The 17,894-nt window shown below is 40.3% G+C and overlaps 1 protein-coding gene across 1 annotated transcript in view; it reads left to right on the top strand.

Annotated features, from left to right (window-relative positions):
- The window catches only part of sult4a1 (sulfotransferase family 4A, member 1), a 52,513-nt gene that overhangs the window by 24,082 nt on the left and 10,537 nt on the right, over window positions 1–17,894 (top strand). Inside the window, exon 6 of the mRNA XM_049567122.1 lies at window positions 7,630–7,768. Within this exon, the coding sequence (XP_049423079.1) occupies window positions 7,630–7,768 (139 nt within the window). The remainder of the gene's footprint in view (window positions 1–7,629; window positions 7,769–17,894) is intronic.

Consider the following 17,894-nt stretch of genomic DNA (forward strand, 5'->3'; position numbering starts at 1 on the left):
GACATGTCTTTCATCTGCTTCATATCCACAATGTTGCTATATTGGTGCAGTCTTTGTTTTCTTGAGAGATTAGCTCTGCCATGTCTCCTCATGGCACCCCAAAAAACACACGAACTTTCTTGTAACCAAACAAAATGTATGCTGCTCACCCTCCTCCCACCTCTACTTAAATTTGATCTCCTTCATGTTGCCGGCACCAGCCTAGGCTTAGCACGAAATAGCACACAGCTGGTCAGACACTAATGGCTCCGTAAGTCTTTTTACAAACATAATGTGAATTTAATCACATTTTCATATTGCTTATTACTAATGCAATATGAGTTGCATTAAGTGCGGTGATGCTGTCAACACAGTTTGCTGATGTAGGCTACTTTTTAATTTGCCAGAATATTCTATAATGACAAATGGTGGTTTAGCTGGTTTGCATTAACTCAAACGGGATTAGGCTTGTACACCTGACCGTACTGGCAGAACCATGGCTGGACTGGGACAAAAAAATAGCCCTGCCATTTTTGGCCATGGCGGCCACTATGATTGGTGAAATGCCATATGCACAAACTACGCTGTTACCAAAATTAAAATAAATCTCAGTAGTACCCTACGTGTCCTGGAAGAGAGTACCAAGGCTAGAAAATCAGTGTGCTCATTCACTTCTCATATACATCCTGGTGGTAGTAGATGGCCACGGAGTACACAATGCCTATACTGGTGAAAGCACTTACCAAAGAATCTCTACAAGATTTATTATTTCAATTTTTAATAAAATGTGTGCAAGTACAAATAAGTTACAAAAATCAGCAAGACCATACCATCATGTAAAATAAAGACTTCCTCAAAATCGCACCTTAAACATATATATAACATAATATCCATCAATGAATTTAAGGGAATCATAAAGAATGTGGTGTCCTGTTCCTATTGCATTTTTCAAAATCCAAAGGAACTGAACTGAGCAACTGCAGTTTTATCACAATTGACTTTCACTATAAACTACAATGAACTATAGAAGTAGGAGAATAAAATAAACATTAGTAAAAGCCTTTTTGGTTGGTTTAAAGATGTTACTGATTGTCCAAGCTCAGATCCTTAGACGGGGTGTTCCAAAGCAGATGGTCTGAATGCAACATCCAGATCACTATTAGATTTGAGTTTGTATAATATGTGAAACCTTTAAATATTAAATACTAACTGCTTCAAGCTGCCATTCATTCATCACCTAAAGACATTAGGAAACCACGTGTCTTGAGTTTTCACTCTCCATTAAAATTGCCAACTATTTTGAGAAAACACACAAACCTGGCAACTTGATCATACGGGTAGCACTATGTGGAGTTAAAATGACAAGAACATTTGAGATTGGTAAAAATATTGATTGGGAGCAATTTAGCAGTGTCTTGACACTGATAGGGACATGCAGTGCCAATACTGATAACAATGCCTGTGCTGACAAAGTCCATAAAGAAAACTTCTCCTTTTACTGTTTTATACCAAAGCAAATACATTACCTTTCTAGTTAAAGCTGCTACAGCCATAAGCTATTTTAAGCTGTAGTTTGATCCTCTCTACCAACGTGGAAGACACACGTGTCCTATCTCTCTTTCATGCTATCATAACTTTCATAATATTCTTGCGTAAAAAATCCCTAAAAGGGAAAAACAACAGCATAAGAGCCGATGCAAAATCAATATTTGCCCTTTGCTTTGCCAAAGATCCTTTTTCACATTATCTTGGGTTATCACATTTATGAGGAGCAGACTCAAACATGTCCTCTCTTTTGCAGATAGGCTTTTCTCAGAATAGATTTCTGAGAACTTAAGGGAGAAGATACAACTAATCAAACAATTTGCTTCGCTTTTGGTATTGTAAAAAACAACAACAGGAAATCATGTTTATAGATGCCCAGTGTATGAATGAATGCATTTAAAAACACATCTCAGATACTGAATATTAATCCTCTACTTGCAGATGTTGTAAACATTCAGACATGCTTCCCTGGGAAGATGTTTTCCCCCCTTTACAGCAGCTATATGCAATATTCAAGTCATTAGAAACAATAGTATGCCTACAAATCTGTGTCATTTGGAGAAAACATGATAAAAAAAAAAACATCATCCTGTAGAACCTACATCCTATTTGTATGTTATTGTATTCCAACTGTCTTTATCATTCTGGCACCGTAACAGTTGTTGAGGATGACTAATTTTCATTCCTGCCATCTAAAAACAAAAATTGTCTGATAGCTAGAGTAGGAGTTAGGTGTAAACAGCATTACTAATCTAAAAAACTTTTTTTTATATACTATGCTGGAGTAGAGATCACAGAATGAATGATTAGATGACAAATCTGTTACATTTGAATCCATGCCATAATAATCTGGGCTGCTTTAATAGCAAAACAAGGACCCCCAACAATGCCAAGTACACGTGGTCTATAATTCTCTGAACTGAATATTAGACCAACCGAAGCCTAACATCTATATGAATGCTCAGGACATCATTACACCACTACATATTTATGTAGCAAACAGTGTTGGGTAAGTTACTCTCAAAATACAATCTATCTATTACTATTACTAGTTACCATCATTTGAAAGTAATAAGTAACTTATTACACTTTGTCGCTTCCACTAAAATAACATCAGAAGAACAAAGGTTCATTTTAAATGGATGAGGGTCATGTTGTTTATACAGCAGGTGATCAAAGCACAGAAGCTCCAATTTATTACAGTTCATTTCAAATCCAGTGCTGCACAGGTCTGACCCATTCATGCATTCACATACAGTGGGTACCACTCTGTAATAAAATCACTCTGTAATGAAATCCCCTGCTTATCTTAATAATAGCGTGATGATATAGAACCATTAAATAGTGTAGACCTTTTTAAATATGAATAGTCTTGGAAACAGGGAGGGTCAGGCAGAGGATCAAAGTCTGATAATTATGAGATATAGATCAGTATTTGTGGGCCTATGATATGAAACACAATAAACAAATGTTGAGGTTAGCACAACAAACAGAATGGCATGCCATAAGTCTCAATGACGACCGCAAATTAATATGCTAGAGCTGGAGGTCCCACCTGTCGGTTCCTCATGTGCCAGTCAGCTACAGCTGCAACGGAGAGAGAGTTATGGTAAAAACAGGACCGTGTGCCAGTGTTGCTCTGCAGCTGTAGGGGATGTGAATAGAAACACATCAAACACATACTAACATCACCCAGATGTGCCCATCGTTGGGATGAGGAAAAAACACTGCATTCAGGCAGCCTTAGGATGCAAAAGCAGAATGGGAGATGTTGTAGACATTGCAGGTGTATTAATGGAAACAATCCGAACATAAGGCACAGTGTGGCAACACCCAGATATGCTGATTACCAGCACCCTTCTATAATGTAGTCTGTAATGACATGTCAACACACAATAACCTTTGGGGCATACTGTTGGCGCACTGGTGGAAGTGGAGTGGTGTAGATCAGTGTGGATAAATGAAAACAAAAAACAGTTTATTTCAGATGGTAATGTATTAAGCAACATTGTAAATGTAGTAATAGGTAACGCATTATATTACATTGTTACTGCAAAAACGTAATCTATTACTGTACTTTTGTAAAGCGTTACCTGCAATACTGGTAGCAAAATACTGATTTACTTCCATATTGATGCTGTGAATGTTGCACACATAACATTTAATACCTAAAATAATGCATACGTGTCACAATCATAGATTTTGCTTATGGTTTATTTTATGTTTTATTCTGAAGGTCACTCTCTTCAAGTGTCATGTCTTGTCTTACTTCCTGCCTACTGTCTATTTTCCGCTTGTTTTCTGCTTTCTATCAGTCTTGTTAGTCCTCCACTGCTCCAGAGTGTTCCCTGCACACCTGTTGTCTATAGTCTTAGTTATTCACCCTTGTGGTTTCCTACCACACCCTCATTGTCAGCCAATCCCTGTTTCCCTTCTTTTGCACGTGCCTGCCTTCTCCAGCTGTGTCTTGCTCTTGTGAGTAGTTCTTGGTGTACATATACCTGTGGTTTTCCCTTTGTTTTTTGTCAGTTCATCAGTTCATTTCCTTGACCGTTTTCCCTCCCTGTGCTGATCTCTGGTGTTTTTAGTTGGATTGCTTTCCTGTGTTTATCATACTGTCCTGTTTGTTCTCAGTTTAGTTTTGGTGCTTCTTTCTTTTGTACTTTAGGTTACATCTACCTGCATCTTCAGTTTTGTCACCTGCCTGTTGTGGATGTATTATCAGCTACATTAAAGCTTGCTGTATTATTATTATTGCTTCCGTGCGTCCTCTCTCCTCCATGCACTGTCTCATGCACTGTTCGTATGTATACTTTTGAAAAGTAACGCACCAGAATTCATATATAACCCATGTAATCATCAGTATGTAACGTGACAACAACCAAATGTTCTTTTTTCTACACCAAACCTACGTAGTTTTATGTTAAATAGGTAACGTGACAACAACCAAACATGTTCTTTTTCTTAAACCAAACCTAGGTAACTTTATGTTAAGCATGTAACTGGATGATGCCCAGTAGTGTTTCTTTTCTTAAACCTAACCTATGTAACTTTACTTGACTTAACCTAACCTATGTATCTTTACGTTTAGTACGTAACTTTTCATTAACTATGTAACGTGGCAAACCCATTTGTGAGGTGCTAATTTATTGGATATGAACCGCCTTCATGTGCATTTTTGTGAGATATCATATGAACCGTTGTAAGAGGATTAATTTATCTTCTCACATGACCCAGAAATCGTTCCCCCTTCCCCCATCATTAAGGATCTTCCAATTGTTTAAATGCACCTCAAGGTGATGTGAGGTGAGGAGGGAGGTGCTTAGAGTGAGGAAACACAGGTGAATCCTATGCTGAAGTCTTTTATCTAGTGGCATGATGTATAGCCCCTTTTTGTTTTTATCACCCCTCTGTTGAAGTACCTAGCACACTGATCGTGTACTAAAAGGTGGAACACTGTGTTCCACTGATTGGTCAATAGTAAACCATCAATCTTGCTCAGACCACAGTGGACTGGATCCATTGTTCCTATGGTGGCTTTTCATCATTACTAGTTAACAGTTAACAGCCGTTGACTGAGAGAAAATAATTGAATTCACTGTGCTGCTCAAAGGCTACTGCAGGCAATTACTGTCAACTTTAAAGATGGAATTTTTTTCTTACATGTTATTCAATGCATGCGATTACAACGTGAATCTATTAACACACCGTAAATGCTATGACATCTTTGACCATCCTACTTTCATTGTCTTTCTTGCATGATAACCCTAACCCTAACCCTTTAGTGTTGATTGGAATTTTGAGCGTTTAAAAAAATGTTTATGAATTTTGAGTGGATCATGTGAACTGTGAGCACTCTATTCTGTTTCCTCACTTGAAAAAAAATCATTTGAAGTGTTGTTCTGGTGTGCTCAGGCAGCATTACACCCCTACTCTTGCTTGACAAGGACTTTCTATTTTAAATTTTCACAGAGAGAGACTCTCAGTCCAACCTATTCTTTTTTGTCTGAAAATATTAGCGTGCAACTGACAAAAGAGACAAAAGTGAGGGACATGAAAAGGAATGTTAGCATAATGTTAGCGCCATATGTCACTGACCTTTGGCTGATTTTCACACAAGGTGCATCCTTTTTGAAGACTGCGCCACCCTTAGCCCCTTTTACACTGCCAGATTTTCCGGGAATGTTGGGCCATTTTGCTGGCAAGCAGTCAGCATTTAGACACACAGAGCCGGATTGGCGAGTTGATCCGAGGTGCCCAATTTTCCGCCTCGTAGGGTAGTCGTATGGGCGGAACTCATGTGTGCTCGATCACGTCTCCTCCTGTGACTCGGAAATTGTATCCCCTCCGCCATCATAAAGGATCTCCCAATCCCTTCTGGAGGAGCTCAGAGCAAGGAACCACCAGTGTATCCTACCTGGAAGTCTTTTATCAAGTGGCATGACCACTTATAATGCCGAACCCATCATGATTCTCTATTCACACAGTTTTTCCCCCCATGCTTACTTTGTGGTGCTGTGTAAAGGGATCTACAGATAATATAATAGAGCATAGTCGCATGGTGAGGTTTGATAAATGTGCCATCAACTTGTGTGTAATAAACATTACCCTTATATATATATACCCATATATAGGATAATTCAATTGTAAGCAGCAGTTTGTTTTTTTGTTAGTTTTTTATTTACAATACAATCAACTAGTGGTTTTTGGGTCAGGGCTTTTTAAACCCCACCCAACCTGGCCCATTATGAGAACCATTCCACCCTGCCCTAATGTAAATGTTTTTTCTTGTCGGGGAAGAGTCATCCAGGTCATGGTAATCATAATCCTAATCCTAATCATTTTTTCTGTTTAAGAAGTAGCCTACAAACACAGGAAGACAGCAAGTGGGCTACTCATCCACCTTTTAAGTAGCAATGATTAAGTGTGGTCTCAGTACACAGCTGACCTGGTTTGCTTACATGAGTGCACAGCTGACAGGTACAAAGGTTTGTTTTCATGACATTACAGAAGTGCACATTAAATGGATTCAGTTTGGACAGAGAAGCACTTGCTTTTTGTGAGGGTATGGTTTTAGGCCTACATATTTGCAGAGGATAATATTTATACCGGACAAAATGTCTGGACAGATTTAAATATGTCAGACTTAAAGAGATATTCCTGGTCAAAAGCTAAGTAAGAGAAAGCCTGAGCTTAGAAGTGCTGATGATAAAGCTGCTTGCTGTGTGAGTGAGAGATAAAAAGAGAGAGGGAGTGAGAAAGAGGAAAGGAAAGGGAAGAGAAGGTGGAAGTTGAATTATTGCACAATGTTTCTAAAAATGATTAATAACTGACTGGTAGTTTACTCAGAAGCTTACCTGATATCAGACAGAGCTTTCAACTGGGATAGTAATCATAACTTAGATTAGATTAAATAAATTAGATTTAAAATTAATATTTAATGCTGATTAAATGTGGCAGCTCTGGATCCTCTGTCCTCGCGTCTCTTCCTCGCTTCCTCCGCTCGGAAGCGAGTGAGGGAAGTGAGGAGACATGTTAATACAATGAATTGCACCCTTTGACTTTGATTTGTTTGAGGAAAGCCTACACCCACTGGAGCTGAGGTGCCCCACATTGGGCAGTGTCCCACATTACAACAATTCACCCACTTCCTCCAGCACCACTGACAGAACCGCTGCAGAACTACAGACTTTTATGACAAGTCAATAAAGACAAACTTAACCATCATTTGTATAACAGCTAAGTGAACCCGCTTTGAACACACATATGCATGTGTATACAACTCAGGTCTGTAAACTGATAGCCTATATGTTTAACTGTTTGTAGATGATGCACTGAGCTGTCCATTTTGTCCTTCCAGCTGTCATATTATATGTTTGCAGTAAGTCTTACACAACACATAGGTTGTGTAAGCAAAGGGAACTGTGTATTCTCCACAGTTGTGGGTGGATGCTGTTTGGGGAAACAGAATCACAGCCTTGGTATTATTTAAGAATTCAAGAGGGAGGCAGTTTGCTTTGTATTTCTGTGTGATTATTACTTTCATAGATTTTTTTAGTCCCTAATTTCTTCCTCTCCTCTCCTCTCCTCTCCTCTCCTCTCCAGGATCTGGGGACGTTGGTGGAACAGTTAGCCCGATTCCTGGGTGTTTCCTGTGACAAGGCTCAGCTAGAGGGCATGGTGGAGAGCTGCAACCAGCTAATTGAGCAGTGTTCCAACTCAGAGGCACTGTCCATCTGCAGGGGTGAGTAGGAGAGGAAATAAAAGAAAAAGTAAGAGGTGAAACATAACTAGACACAAATAGACTAGATATTATATCCATTCATACTATATCACTCAGTTGTTAAGGTTTTCAATTATTCTCAAAATGGACATAAAATATTTTAATATATTTTCTTAGACTCTCCTCCAGAGCCAGACTCTAAACAACTTGTTTCACAGACCTCTTCATGACAAAGTGTTCTCATTCCACTTGTATTTTAACTTGAAAATTCAGGTGGAGGTAGACCACTCATTAAAGATATAGCCAAATAAAAAAAAGTAGGAATCTGGTTCAGTAAAATAATAATAAAACATAGGACAGAATATTTAAAGCAGTTGGTTTTTCCCAATTGCAAAAACACATTTCTTGAAACCTTCACCCATTTTTCTCAAAACCTTAAACACAAATCCAAAGACTTTGAACTTGTCTGTCACCATCAAATTATCATCTCAAAACCAGTTATCCTGTGTTCAAAACCAAACAATGTGTTTAGATCATACACACAGCAAGTAAAATTATTTTCACCACAGAGCATTCGTTAGCACTATATAAAATAATTTAGGACAGAGCATCCAGTTTACATAGTTAATAGAAAATGTTGATTGTAATTGCATTTATCAAAAATTTATCGTAGTCAAAGTTATATCTATATTCAGCACTTCTATAACAAAAAAACAAAAAACAAAACAAATGAAAAGCACATTACTGCACAATCAGAGTCACTGAGATTCATTCTCCAACATCATGTCTTTGTGCGGGTCCAGCCAGAGGACTTCATCCACGTCACAGGCAATATTTTCCCTTGCCAGACAACAGGGGAAAAACCTTGTGTGCCATAACCCAGCCTTGACAAGACTCCACATTTTCATATCATCACAGGCCTGTTCCATTGGCTCCAATAAAGTTTCCCTGGTTTAGGGCTGTCGGTCATAGACCTTGCATCACCACGCAGAAAAACACTGCTCTATTTGATTGAGGAAGGGGCTGTAAGGTGGAAGGAAAACCTTGATGAAGTGTTGGTTGGTGGTGAACCACTCATGTATCAGGACAGCAAAGTGAAAGCTCACATTGTCCCAAACTATGACATATATGGGATGCACTGCTTGCTGTCGACAGATCCAGCTTGGCGCAGTGACAGTTTTGTGCCAAAAGGCTTCGCCGAAGGTGCGCTAAAAGCTCACCAGCTGAAACCACGTCTACTGTCAGCGCAGGCGGAGCGCAGCCGGTGTAAGTCGAAGTTTGGCTGACCGGTGGACAGTGCGCACACGTCACCAAAACCTCACAGGCAGGTTTCCAGAATGTCAGGCACATTAACGATGCAATAAATAGCCACAAAACTACTATTCAATGCAACTATCTGCAATCAGCACATAAATGTATCTCTATATCGACTGTCCCGTCACATCTGATGTCAGATCAAAGGGGATTGGCACCGTTTGGCATGTTTGGCACGCGTAATGGAAACCCAACCTGATTTGATTAACACAGCCTGCAAACTAATGAGTTCACATCCCTCTCAGCCAACCACAAACAGCCACAGCATCAGATAGGGAGTATATATTCAGCATCTGTCATCTTAGAAAAGTCAACGCACGAGAGAAACGCAACATTGATTTACAATTGTGGTGACCTCCTCCCAGGCTACCTTTGCATCATCAGCCTGTGGAGGTCTGCTCGCAGTTCCGTATATTTGGACACTGTGAGCTTGGACCTCCCCGACCAAAACATCAGTTTCCTCCTGGGAGAAGTTTGGCCGTCTGACGCTGCTGCTCTCTTCTGCCATGGCGAATTGAGTAAACTCTCATTACGCCTTCACGCGGCACATTTAAGGGCGAGGAGAGGGGCTCATTTGATTGGTGTGATGTGTGTAAAACCCACTCCACGCCTTCTCTCCTCCCTCTTTCCGACTTGCGCAGGTAGGAGGGACGGAGGTGGGAAAGAGGAGTAGCTGCGCCAGGTGCACGGTGTGCCAAACTTCAAAATCCACCTGGCCACACCCAGTTGGCGAAGCGCAGGTGCGCTGCGCCCCCGCCTTGCCCAGTCTGCGAAACTAGAGCCCAAAGAGTGATGTTCCTGCTTCTCCACCTCCTTTTCACCATGTTGAACCCTGCTTCATCTATGAAAATGTATTCATGGAAATCCAGTTCAAACACTCTCTATAAAAATAGATAAAAAGTAGTTTAGTCCACTAAGTGATACAGAAAGACAGACTTCTGCAATAGTGTATTTACAGTATGCACTCCAGATTTACCTACTTTACAGTATAGTTTACAGTACTGTAAAAGTAGCAACTGCAACTACTAGCCTACAGTAGCAGTCAGCCTATGAGCATAAAATTGTCCTGGAAGCATCAGTGCTGAGAGTGTGACTCTCTGATGTCTGTCCTGATGATGCTGGCCACAGAAAATCTGGATTGGATCGGACTCTTTTTCCTGCTTCTCTCATTGTCATCCCATGAATAGAGACATGGTGTACAATAGTTGCCCAAATTTCATCGGTAATGATTGTCTACCTTGGCCTCTTCCTTATCCCCTTCCTTCTCCTCCACCACCTCTCACATGAACTCTTCCTCCTCTGCCTTTCTGTATGTTTCTGTCTGTTAAGGCATAATCTAAACGACTGTTATTTTCTTTTTCATTATTTTGTAATGATAGAATTGTGTAATATTATGTAATTTAAGTAGCAAGCAAATAAGAAAAAAAAAAAGGCAGCAGTGAGCCGATTAGTTTAACAGGTGTGGCAACCTGAACTTGTCGGCAGTGTTGAAATTACAGTTTTTCTTGATTGCTTTGATGCAGCAGTCAACTCAAACTCCACATTTTCAAAACAGTTAACACACACAGGCCGAAACAGTGGTACTCATGGTCAAAATGACTAACTGTGCCAAAACATTTAAAATCAAATTTTGCCTTCAAACACCACAACTTGCAAACAAGTGTATGAGTTCTTCCAATCAACCATTACACAGTGGACAACAAAATACAAAATACAGCACTCAGTGCAAATCAGTGCACCATTGCTTGTCATTGTAGCCTATTACTGTGGCTGAAAACTGAAATACTGTAAATATTACACAAAATACATGTAAACCAAAATAAAATATATTAGAGTATAAGAAATTAAGAAAATCTATTACAGTAAAGTATAAAAATCTATTGCTGTAGAGTATAAGAAATAGCCACTATTGATACTCAGTCTCTTCTGTCTTGACGATGGGGCCACATGGCCTCATCCACATCACATTCAATATCCTCTCTTGTAATGCACCGAGGGAAAAATCTTCTTGCACCTTGACATTCCTCTGCACCTATTTCTTGGGCAGCAACAGTCATTGCATTCAGCAAGGGCATCTGCTCATAGGGACGGTGATCATAAACCTTCCACCTCCAAGCACTGAAGAACTCCTCTATGGGATTCAAAAATGGGGAACATGCTGGAATAGGGTGACCATATTTTGAATTCCAAAAAAGAGGACACTCGGCCCGGCCACAAGATAGCCTACTTAAATGATACTCGCAGTTTACTCAAAGATGCCTTATAATTTTAATATATTTAAAGTTTATATGCATGGATAGAATATTCAGTTATATCTCTCAAAGACAGAAATTCAGATAGGCCCCTATAGATAGGGGACACATACACACTATGGAGTGTGGCTACCCGATCCGAGCCCGACAGTAGGCCGGGTCAGGCTGGGTTCGGTCAAAAATGCATAAATTGTATTTGGGCTCGGGTCGGATTCGGTCAGCTTTCAGTGAAAATGTAGTGTAAAAATAAATAAAATCCTATTGTCTGTCCTGTTTATTGCTTGGGGACTGTTATTTACGTGACAACACCTGAACATAACACACACACACGCACATTGGCTGTTTGTTTCTACCTCTCCCTTCGCTGGAAGTCTTGGACCTTCTGCCACCGCCTCTGCCTTGATTAAACGCTGGAAATGAAATAAAAGAGGGAGACAAGTCTTCCTATTTTATCTTACTTTGTTATAAGGAAAACCAGACATTATCATCAATTTATAAACAACCCCCAGACGCCCCGGACAGGACGTGAAAAGTGGACATGTCTGGGCAAAAGAGGACGTTTGGTCAGCCTATGCTGGAAGGAACTGCATCATCAGATAATGACGAAGAGTGGCATGCCAGGCCTCAACAGCCCTCTCTCCTCAGGTGGGATCAGCCTGTCATGAAGTGCATTTAGGAATGTTATGAGGCGCTCAGTGTTGTATGGGCCAATAGTGGGGATATGGCATAGGACAGCATCATTGGAGATGGCAGCACACATGGTTATGTTGGCGCCCCTCTGTCCTGGAACTGTGATAGTGGCCCTGTACCCAATGAGGTTCCTTCCACGTCTCCTCACTTTACAGAGATTGAAGCCAACTTCATCAACATAAATGAAGACATGATGTGCCCCCTCAGCTTCAAGCTCCATTATTCTCTAAGTAAAAAAAGGCAAAATGACAATGAAAAGTGACTCCGGTTGACTCTAACTGCATGATATGACAAGGCATTACAGTATACTGTAGTAATGTTTCCTTAACCTCCACATATTGGCATCTGGCCTCCTTCACAACGTCAGAGTTCCTTTGAAATGGAACTGTATAGAGCTGCTTCATGGCCATATGGTTCCTTCTTAGGATGCGGTCAATGGTGGTCACGCTCACGTTGTTGATGTTCCTAAACATGCCCTGATCTGCGATCACTGCTGCCCTGATTTCATGCAGTCTTATGGCATTGTTTGCCACAACCATGTTCACAACGACTGCCTCCTGCTGAGCACTAAAAATTCTCCCTCTACCACCAGAGAATGGTCGCCTTTGGATTCTATAAAGAATACATGTAATGGGAATGAGGAAACAATTACATAAAGTATATCACTGAAGATATTTTTGTATATACTGTACAGCAACATTACCTGTTTTCCTGTCGAAAAATTCTGACAATGGATGCGACAGTGTTTCAGTTTAGAACAGGTTGGACTCTTTGTCCAGCCTCTCTAAGTGAAAGGCCATGATTGATAACGTGATCAATAACAGTTGCCTGAATTTCATCAGAAACCTGAGCCCTTCCAACTATACCTCCACCTCGCACTCGGACTCCTCTTCCTCGGACCCCTCTAGCTCTTACTCTCACTCTCATCTGCCTTAGACCTCTTCCATTCATGTTGGCAAAGAACAACACAGGCGCTGCACCTTTTAAGGCCTGCTGACTGATTGCTAATTGAAGATTTTTGTGAAGGAGTGTCAAACAGGTGCTTCAGTGATTTCATACTGATGTAGGTAGTTTCTAATAGTTAGGAACAGATGGTTTCTGTTTGGTTACCATAGGTAAAATAACGGAGTTTGGACCGCTTGAATGACATCCGTGTTAACTGTTCTGCAAAAGGGTGGGGAAAATGTGTCACTCCAATGAGAAAGGGTTAACACATTTGCAAGAGGTGTCTTGTGCTCTGCTGAGACAGTGATGATGAAAACCGAGTGGATCCCAGTTTCTTTAAGCAGGTCAAAGCGATGAAGAAAAACTGTAGTATCAGCGTGCAGGTGCGCATCCTGTGTTTGTCTCCCACACAGAAATCAGGTTGGGAAAAAGCTGGTTGCATCAATGCACAGATGATCACAGAGTCGCCATTGGTATGTATATCTGAATAAGCTTGATACTAGCATTGTTGATGGATGCACATGTGCCACCTGTGCACTCTGAACTGACTTTATCCTGCCCAATTGGTCTGATCACATCACTAGAAATGTGTGTTCAATTTTGAGTTGTGTGTAAAAGATGATAGCTGCGTTGGAGTTGTGTTCACATTTTGCTGCCAGTGTTTACAATTTTGCAACACAAGTGTATCACAGTGTGAAATGTGTTTAGTGACTGAGAATGTGTTTAAGGTTTAGCAAAAAAAAAGAAAAAAAAAAAAGCAGTACCTGAACAGTGTTAAAGGTTTGGCCAAAAGAGTGTTCAATTCGAAAAATGTGTTTAGGCTACTGAGAATTTGGTTCAGAGAATCGGGTTTAGTGTTTTAGCAATTTTGAAAAAATTGTAAAAAATCTGTAAAATTAAAGCAAATGAAATGAAAGATCTGAAACAAGAACAACTTGAGGTGAGATAGGACAATTTCCTTAAGGATAAATATGAGATAAGCTTTAGATTGTTTTGCATGTTGTCCCAGGTTGCAGGTGCACAGTTAGAAAAACTGGATTTTCCAAACTCATTAAAAACAGCAATGCAACCACATCTCTGTGTGTTTGATTAATGCCCATATAAAAAGACAGAGATTAGGTAATGTGAGGGGTAAAACACCAATAAGGGCTTTATGAAGAAAGCCCAGTGTTTATCAGGCCTTACAGAGAGAGAGAGAGAGAGAGAGAGAGGGCCACCCAACCTTAGTATACAGCTCATGATGATGAGTATGACCAGTAATAAATCTTAGTGCAAAGTGATAAACAGTGTGCATGGTGTGCAAAGGGTGCATGTATAAAATGTCATCAAAATGCCACCTTTGAGTTTATGTCCAAAATTTGGTGGAGCGCTCCTTTAATGGCTCTAAAAATGTCACCTTCAGTCAAGTAGTACAATAGTGTATACGGTATATAACAGAATTGTGGATTCCAAACAGTGTGCAAAAAACATATGTTTAAATTAGTTCATAAACAGGTAGACTGCTCTCCACTTGCACAGAACTGAATATATTTTAACGCCCTGTTTTCATTCAGGTATGTGTATGGAGACGATGCAACCCAAAGTCTATTCATTCCTATAGGAATCTCCATGATGATGATTGTCAAGTGAGTTTGTATGATTAAGAATAACTTGTGTATCTGGATATAATACATTGTCAATTTGAGTAATGTTATTCTGCTAAAATAAAGTTATACATTACATACAGTCAGAATGTCATTATCAATTTGATATAAAATATGAATTTATAATTTTAATATGAAATAGCCTAACGTTAAACAGTCAGATTTATCAGTCTGATATGAAATGGCCTACAGTCAGAATGTCTTTATTAGTCTGATATGAAATATAGTCATCATGTTTATTAGTTTGATATAAAATACAGTCAGATGTATCATTTTAATATTAAATACAGACAGTTAAGACCTGTCAAAATAACCAATTTACGAGCAATATAGCTGTATTCCTACGTTTGAATGAAAAGTTAGAAGCATGATTTGCTAAAAACAGGTAAGCTAACACCAGATGATAGAATGCGGGCATATGACTTTTTCAGCTGTTCATACATCTTTTTAAAGAAATATTTCACAAAACATGCTACGTACCTGGCAGATCTTCATTTATTTGTTGCCATGTAATGTTGGCCCTGTTTTTATATCAGCAATGTTCCAAGTGCATATACTAAAATTCTGGATGGCGAAAAATGGATCCACCATGGCTAAAGTTAGTTTCTATCAGGTTACTATCCATCCATAATGAAATGCACTTCATTGTGTTGGACACTAGAGGCATCATCCATATATTTACAAATCTACGGACACTAGTCCTAGACACATACATAAGTGGAAACAAGGCCTTAGTCTTCTAGTGCATCTGACTGAACAGAAAAAAAGTCGAAGAAAAACATAAGTCATTGTCCAGTTTAAATTTCCATGAATAAGTGCAACAAATGCGATTCCTGGTAGCAGACTTCGTGGGAGCACTGTAGTAATGCCAAATAAGTCTCGGATACATTTGAGAGAAAGAACTATACAGTCAGAAGAAGAGGACACTGAGAGCAGCAAGACCATAAATGTCATTAAGGCTGCTCTCTTAGAGCCATTACATCAGGGCTGATTCATATCAGTGATCTCATGATATCGACTGATTCACCATAGCTCCTCTTACAAAGCTATTTAAAGACCAGGGAGGTCAAGGACAATTACATCACACATAATACATATAACTTTGTTTTGGAGTCTGCTGTAAAGCTGTAGGGTTTAATAAGTTTGTGGATGAGAAGTTATTCTAAGCCAGTAACTTCTAGTGAAGAGTTTAAATGTAGGCTTTAAAGGGTTAGTCCAACCAAATTACAACAAGTGCAATTTTTGAGATACTGTGTCAGTCTCTGAGATACTGTCTCCACCCTAAAACAATGGAAGTAAATGACACCTCATTAGTGGTGTCAACTGCATTGAAAATTTACATCTAAAAAATTTTAAATTAACAGCAACAACTTCCAAAACAGTGTCCCTGTTCAAAATTTCTTCATACAGCTGTTCATATTATATTTATGGAAATGCACAGACAACGTTGTATGATATCTAGGCCTAATAATTACACACTGGTGGCTGGTGCGACCATCATCAGGAGCAATCTGGGGCACAGTATCTTGCCCAAGGATACAATAAGACTGGAGGAGCCGGAGATTGATGACCTGCTCTACCTCTTGAGCCATAGCTGCCCCAACAAATTATCACCCCTACTGGGTTAGGTTAGGTTAGGTTAGTGCACATGTTTTAGGAAAGTAAAATTACATAGGTTAGGGTCTGGAAAAGAAACATTTTTGGCCACAGTCATGTTACACACTTAACATTAAGGCCTCTAGTTTCGCAGACCGGGTGAGGCGGAGGCGCAGCGCACCTGCGCTTCGCCAACTGGGTGTGGCCAGGCGAATTTTGCAAGTCTGGCACACTATGCGCGCTGGCACAGCTACTCCTCTTTCCCACCTCCGTCCCTCCTACCTAGCAAGTCGGAAAGAGGGAGGAGAGAAGGCGTGGAGTGGGTTTTACACACATCACACCAATCAAATGAGCCCCTCTCCTCGCCCTTAAATGTTCCGCGCGAAGGCGTAATGAGAGTTTACTCAATTCGCCATGGCAGAAGAGAGCAGCAGTGTCAGACGGCCAAACTTCTCCCAGGAGGAAACTGATGTTTTGATCCGGGAGGTCCAAGCTCGCGGTGTCCCAATACACGGAACTGCGAGCAGACCTCCACCGGCTGATGATGCAAAGGTAGCCTGGGAGGAAGTCACCACAATTGTAAATCAAAGATGTGACGGGACAGTCGGTATAGAGATACATTTATGTGCTGATTGCAGATAGTTGCACTGAATAGTGGTTTTTGTGGGTATTTTTTTTTATCGTTAATGTGCCTGACAATCTGGAAACCTGCCTGTGAGGTTTTGGTGACGTGTGCACACTGTCTGCCGGTCAGCCAAACCTCCACTAACAACGGCTGCGCTCCGCCTGCGCTGACAGTAGACCTGGTTTTAGCTGGCGAGCTTTTAGCGCACCTTTGGCGAAGCCTTTTGGCATGAAACTGTCACTGCATGAAGCTGGATCTGTCAACACCTCCCCCTGCTGCGCCGCCACACCCTCAGTGCACCCCGGTCTGCCAACTACCAAACTGAGTGCGCCTCGGGTTGTGCTGCTCGAAACTAGCTCTGCGCGAAGTTTGCCACCCTGCGCCGCGCTGGGAAACTAGAGCCCTTAATATCAATCATATCACACAGGTCTTAATTTCCAAAATTCCCAGAAGGTTTCCTGGAAAGAACAGTATAGTTTGGCACTGGTTATAGGCAAAACTGGGACAATGTTAAACTGGTAAACTTCTGATTAACTAATTCATAATCATTACCGAGCCAGCCGAGGCAACAGTCTTTTTGTCATAGCACAAAAGGTCAGCTAAACATGCACAAATGTGAAATTTGTCTACAGGCATGAAAACAATTCAACATATATGGAGAATGATACATGTTAACTTAAAGTGAGTATTTGTTTTTTAAGTGGCTTCTTTTGGAAATCACCAGCTGCTTACAAACTCAGCACAGCTAAACTAACTCATCTACATATAGGCTTAGTTGTTTCGGAATTTGGTCTCACTCTGCTGTATTAACAAAATACTCAGTTTCTTCCAGAACTTTTAAGAAATAATTAGGATGAAAACATACCCAGAAATTAAAGCATTGCTGCAGCAGGGTTGTTCCACTGTGTTGGTCATGGTTCATACTTTGCTAAAAGGCTATAGGGTTTAATGAATTTGTGTATGGGGAGTTACTTTAGGTCATCGAACAGCAGTGAGCAGTATGAATGCTTTAAGTGGGACAGGACACTGCATGGAAAACCTGCCTAATGCATGCTGTACAGCAGGCCAGATAATCTGACATA

Source organism: Epinephelus fuscoguttatus, linkage group LG22 (assembly GCF_011397635.1).
Source record: "Epinephelus fuscoguttatus linkage group LG22, E.fuscoguttatus.final_Chr_v1".
NCBI classification, from domain to species: Eukaryota; Metazoa; Chordata; class Actinopteri; order Perciformes; family Serranidae; genus Epinephelus; species Epinephelus fuscoguttatus.